Source organism: Zea mays, chromosome 2, assembly GCF_902167145.1.
Source record: "Zea mays cultivar B73 chromosome 2, Zm-B73-REFERENCE-NAM-5.0, whole genome shotgun sequence".
NCBI classification, from domain to species: domain Eukaryota; kingdom Viridiplantae; phylum Streptophyta; class Magnoliopsida; order Poales; family Poaceae; genus Zea; species Zea mays.
The window spans coordinates 134,358,553-134,364,080 of record NC_050097.1 but is presented as its reverse complement, the minus strand read 5'-3'; the positions used below and the strand labels follow the sequence as shown (position 1 = coordinate 134,364,080).

Below are 5,528 nucleotides of genomic sequence, written 5' to 3'. Positions count from 1 at the left end.
ATGAGTTTGGCAAAGTCTTCTTAATGATGACAAAGGGACCTTCCCATTTGATCTCAAGTTTTTCATTGCCCTATATTTTTTCCATCTCCGACATGTTAGATTTTGATTGAGTGAGGACTCCGGAGACGGAGTAGATCGGGTATTGTTGTGCTTTGCTTTTGACCTCCTTTTCTTGAACAAAGGTCACGTTGACAACGCTATGCGAAGCCACGACATAGAGCAAGATGGTTGCCTTTGCCTGACTAGCATTATCAACTCTGTTAGGTAGACCTTAAGCGACTCGAAGGTTGTCTCTTGTTCTTGCCCCTAGACGAAGTCTTTTTGCTTCGTGCAAAGTCTTGAGGAAGGGGAGCCTTTGCTCGGTTGAACGTGAGAAAATTTTGTTGAGGGACACTATTCTACCGGTCGGCCTGTGGACGTCCTTCATAGTCTTGGGGTCTTTATATTTGTTATTGCCTTTACTTTGTTAAGATAGGCCGCAATACCTTTGTGTTAGACTAAATATTCCAGAATTTTTCATTGACGGATTTCAAAGATGCATTTTTCTGGGTTGAGGCCTCAATGCCTTTGTGTGAGCCTAGCTTTTAGCATGTTTACAAATGTTTCTGCGAGTTCTATCAGATGATCTTCTTTGTTGTTGTTGATTGTCGTTGATGTAAGTAAAGATGTTGCGAAGAATTTGATTTTCTAGAATGGTCTTCATCATTTTCAAGAATGCTGAGCCCACATTCGGAATGAAGCAGTACATGTCCAAGAGTGTTATAAAGTTTATCTTGGCCTTGTCCTTCTCTTCGATATAAATTTGATAGTAACCAAAGAAAGAGTTGAGGAACATGCCTTCGCAAACCGTAGCTAGCTACAGCGTCTCTCCCGGTCTCCCCCATGGTAATTATTTCTTGTCCGAGTCCAACCTCAACAAGGGATTGCTGGCGGCCCCGCAAGCGAAGAGAACTTTCAAACCAAACGAGCAGTCGTGTCCAATTCAATCCCCCGGGTAATCCGGTGAGCGCGCGCGTGTATATATATTATATACACAGGGCTGCCGCCGCCAGCAGCCGTCGCGCCTACCGCCACCTGACTCCCTCTGCCTTCTCGTCGCTCTGCTCCTCCGTTGCCGTGACCCTAAGGGAGGAGGACGAGGAGGAGGAGGAGGAGGGGAAGGAACGGAGGGATGGCGGAGGAGACGGTGCAGGAGCTGCGCGCGAGCTTCGCGTCGGGGCGGACGCGCCGGGCCGAGTGGCGGGCGGAGCAGCTCAAGGGGCTCATCCGGATGATCGACGAGAAGGAGGCCGAGATCAGCGCCGCGCTCCATGAGGACCTGGCCAAGCCGCACATGGAGTCCTACCTCCACGAGGTAAACTAATTAGCGCTTTGGAGGTCCGCATAGATACAACCTCACATCGCTCTCCCATGCGGCCAGCGGCCATGCCATGATTCCTCTTGTTCCCCGGACGCTCCTGATCGATTGTTCTTCTTCGCCGTGGAGACAAGATGCTCGTAGTCTGTTACTACTCTGCTTCCTACTTTCCGATTCTAATGGGTTTTAGTGTTTATTGTTTGACTTTACACGCGCTCTCGTGGGCGTTCCCCAATTCGTAACGAGGCCTCGGATTCCGATGAGATGCCCCCCTCTCATCCCGGATACACATGGACTGATGGACACCATCCAGTTCATTCAGCTGACGTGCATAGTGAGCCCTGAGCCCTGATTCTGTTCTTGGAGGCGTTGCTTCCACGATCTTCATTCTCCTGCGTGTCGGGGGTGTTTGGTTCCTCAAGTTTAGTACGCTTTTCGTCGAATTTTCAAATGCTAACTATTAAATATAGTTTAATTATAAAAATAAATTTAAACCTACTTAATTCATGAATAGTAACTATTCATTATATCATTACATGATTGAATTATGAACTAATTATACTTAATAGACTCGTCTTACCGATTAATTATCCGTATAATTAGTTTTTATAATTAGACTATTTTTAATATCTTTAACGGGATTAAATTTAGCCCTCTCCCTCCAGACACCCTTGGGTTGTGCTAAGATAGTGTAAAATAGAAAAATTGCACTATACATGATATTATTTGTATAGTAAAGTTTAAAATAAAAGATTAAGATATGTGATATGACTCAGCCCCGGCCTCCGAGTTCTGCAAAATTTACCGTAGCTCGCTTGCTACTATGCTTGAATTGAGTTGTAGTAAAAAAAAAATGGCTGAAAGCTGAGGCGACGTGGTCATCAACACTGTGTTCTGACAATGACTTCACCCTGAACTTGTAATTACGTACCAGCAGCACTCGGCAAATCTTGTACCATGCGGTGGCAGCAAAAATAGTAAAACCCGAGAGATTGTTTAGTTCTCAGTAATCACTCCAAGATTAAGTCCATACTTTTCTAGTACGAGCACCTGATAACCGCGTGTTGCTTCGCATCTGTTGTTGGCGGTGCCTCAGATATCGATTACAAGGTCCTCGTGCAAGTTTGCCCTCGACGGGCTCAAGAGCTGGATGAAGCCCGAGAAGGTAATTATATTCTCCTCCTACTGTCACTGTTTTGCTGGTCCGGCGCCAACCTTTTGGATCGGAATTGAGTCTTTTGGAATTCATTCGCGCTCAGATACCTGCGGCCTTAACCACGTTCCCGTCCTCTGCTCAAATCGTGCCGGAGCCCCTCGGTGTGGTGCTCATCATCTCAGCCTGGAACTACCCTTTCAGTAAGTTGATTCCAAACTGTACGAGTTCTTTTTGTTTTTTTTTTCTAGCTTGCCCGTCTGGACTATCTCTGTTTTTTGAATTTGATTATTAGCAACAGATAACTCTCCTAAAAACACCTGCAAAAAAAGGTTTTGCGATAAGGTAGTTATTAGACAGTTTGTTGTTGCGTGATGGCGATGGAGCCTAGAAGGTCCTGCCATGAATTTCTCATGTTCCCACAGAAGGAGCTGTACGCAGCGCGCGAGTTTCTTTCAGGCACGTCACAGGTCATAGTTGGCTTCTAGTCAACATCTCGACTTTGATTCACAGCTCGTGCTCAACACAAATTCATTCCACTAGTAAAACCAATGCTTTGACCGTTTATTCATGGTATTAATTAGGCTTTTGGGCAACAAGCCAATATTAATTACTTGTACTTGTCCACTGTAGTACTCTCGATCGACCCAGTCATTGGAGCAATCGCAGCTGGAAATGCTGTTGTTCTGAAGCCGTCAGAAATAGCGCCAGCTACCTCGTCATTGCTAGCGAAGCTGCTGCCCGAGTACGTTGATAACTCCTGTATTAAAGTCGTGGAGGGAGGCGTTGCAGAAACAACCTCACTCCTGGAACAGAGATGGGATAAGATCTTCTACACAGGTCGAGTTCTTAGTACCTATGAATTTTCATGGCTCGGTGATTCCTAGGCTGTTAAATTTGTAGAACCGTACATGTAGTCATGTATTTAGCCCATCACACAGTTACGCAAATAGAAATTGGGATTCTGACATGTATATTGTTTTGACGAACGAACTTCCAGGTAATGGAACCGTAGGACGCATCGTGATGGCAGCAGCCGCAAAGCATCTAACTCCGGTGGCTCTGGAGCTTGGTGGGAAATCCCCTGTTGTTGTGGACTCAAATGTTGACCTTCATGTAAATGCATCTCTGCGCGAACTATCATGTTTTTGAACAAGATCATTATCATTGTTTTAGTTGTTTACAGAACCGGTGTCTTCGTCGCAGGTTGCCGTCAAGAGGATCGTTGTTGGCAAATGGGGATGCAACAACGGCCAAGCATGCATTGCCCCAGACTACATCATAACGACAAAATCATTTGCGCCAGAGCTGGTATAGATAGATAACCACGAACACTGTAACTTTCTTGCGCAAGGAGAACCAAAAAAAAAAAAAACTGGATTTTCAATTTCTGACCCGTGAAGTAAAAAAAATGTAAATCCTTTTGGCAGGTGGCCTCCTTGAAAAGGGTTTTGGAAAGGTTTTACGGGGAGGATCCTCTGCAGTCAGCGGACCTGTCTCGTATCGTGAATTCGAAGCACTTCAGGAGACTGACGGAATTGATAGAAGAGAAAAGCGTTGCTGACAAGATCGTGTACGGCGGCGAGGTTGATGAGAAGCAGCTGTAAGGATCACTTTTGCAGCTGGTATCGGTACGGCAGTGGAATTTCTTTCTTTGATTCATGTTAATGTTTCTTTTTTTTTCTCTCTCTTGATTGCAGAAAAATTGCTCCTACACTGTTGCTCGACGTCCCCCAGGATTCAGCAATCATGACCGGGGAAATATTTGGGCCCTTGCTTCCTATCGTGACGGTCTGCCTGCCTTGTTCATGGAACAATCTGCAGTACGTATTCTCTGCATGGAGCAATTCGTCTGATTGTTTCGGAAACTGTGTTTGGCGCAGGTGGAAAAGATCGAGGAGAGCTTCGACTTGATCAACGCCAGGCCTAAGCCGCTTGCCGCCTACCTTTTCACCAAGAACAAGAAGCTGCAGGAGGAGTTTGTGGCGGACGTGCCTGCAGGAGGGATGCTTGTGAACGACACCGTGCTACATGTAAGTCGTAGTAAAAACCAACTGGATGCAAAATCCAAATCTTCTTCTAACTTGGCTCCCGTCCCAGCTCGCCAACCCGTACATGCCCTTCGGCGGCGTCGGCGACAGCGGGATGGGGTGCTACCACGGCAAGTTCGGGTTCGACTGCTTCAGCCACAAGAAGGGGGTCCTGGTCCGCGGCTTTGGCGGCGAGGCGAACGCCAGGTACCCGCCCTACACGACGGAGAAGCAGAAGATCCTGAGGGGGCTCATCAACGGCAGCTTCATCGCGCTCATCCTTGCCCTCCTGGGCTTCCCGAGGGAGAAGCGTTAGATGGGCCTTCTAACTGGGCCCAGTACAAGCGTTTTGTTCGTGTTCGATGGATGGCACAGTATATACACTGCCATGTGCTGCCAAATAGATGCAAACCGTGCTTGTGTTACACGGCTGTGTAATGCATTATATTGTTGCATTGACATGTGGGTTACCGAATTGTACGTAAGGGAGTTGCATTAATAAGTGTGGTCTGCCTGTCAATTATCAAGTGTTCACAATGGATACTTCGACGGATGCATCATGCATTCATGCATGGATGTGGCATATCTGAATCCCTGTCATGTGATGGCTCGTATGTGTACGTACTGGTCGATGAAGCCGATTTCTTACGTCCGAAGACTAGAGTTCAAGCTGTTGGCTCCACGGCAGGCATAGGGCCAGACGGTCCGCGACCTGACGCAGGAGCGACTACTCCTTTGCGTACGTCTGGACCTGACATAGGAGCGACTACTCCTTTGCGTACGTCTGGACGGTCCGCATCTAGGGCTTGGACGGTTCACGATGACGCAGAAGGTCTTCTTTTTCGTTGTGGGCCTAGATCTCGCCTCCGGGGAGGGACCCCGTCGGGGAGGAGAGATCGTAGTGTGTGTCTTGGCGTCAGCAGGCCACCCAAAAACGTCTCTAGTCGACGTAGAGCCGAAGAGAGGTGAAGATTTGAAGTAGAGGGAG

The 5,528-nt window shown here is 47.3% G+C and overlaps 1 protein-coding gene across 2 annotated transcripts; it reads left to right on the top strand.

Annotated features, from left to right (window-relative positions):
• Positions 1 to 831: 831 nt before the first annotated feature.
• Positions 832 to 5,127, top strand: LOC100382449 (Aldehyde dehydrogenase). 2 transcript variants are annotated; one of them, NM_001175190.1, is made up of 10 exons: positions 1,062 to 1,354; positions 2,454 to 2,522; positions 2,617 to 2,713; positions 3,144 to 3,350; positions 3,511 to 3,626; positions 3,717 to 3,821; positions 3,941 to 4,113; positions 4,211 to 4,301; positions 4,394 to 4,543; positions 4,611 to 5,127. In NM_001175190.1, the coding sequence occupies exons 1-10, from the start codon at positions 1,172 to 1,174 to the stop codon at positions 4,854 to 4,856; spliced, it is 1,437 nt and encodes a 478-aa protein (NP_001168661.1). In that variant the 5' UTR covers positions 1,062 to 1,171; the 3' UTR covers positions 4,857 to 5,127. The 2 variants fall into 2 exon arrangements, with proteins under 2 accessions (XP_008668343.1, NP_001168661.1); XM_008670121.3 differs by having other exon boundaries at positions 832 to 1,354; positions 4,394 to 5,125.
• Positions 5,128 to 5,528: the final 401 nt, after the last annotated feature.

Excerpts from the sequence above, each read along its gene's own strand:
- LOC100382449 (XM_008670121.3), top strand. The coding sequence starts at position 1,172 with ATGGCGGAGGAGACGGTGCAGGAGCTGCGCGCGAGCTTCGCGTCGGGG. Across the intron at positions 1,355-2,453 it reads TGGAGTCCTACCTCCACGAG|ATATCGATTACAAGGTCCTC; the intron begins GTAAACTAATTA and ends GCGGTGCCTCAG. Across the intron at positions 4,302-4,393 it reads CCTTGCTTCCTATCGTGACG|GTGGAAAAGATCGAGGAGAG; the intron begins GTCTGCCTGCCT and ends TGTTTGGCGCAG.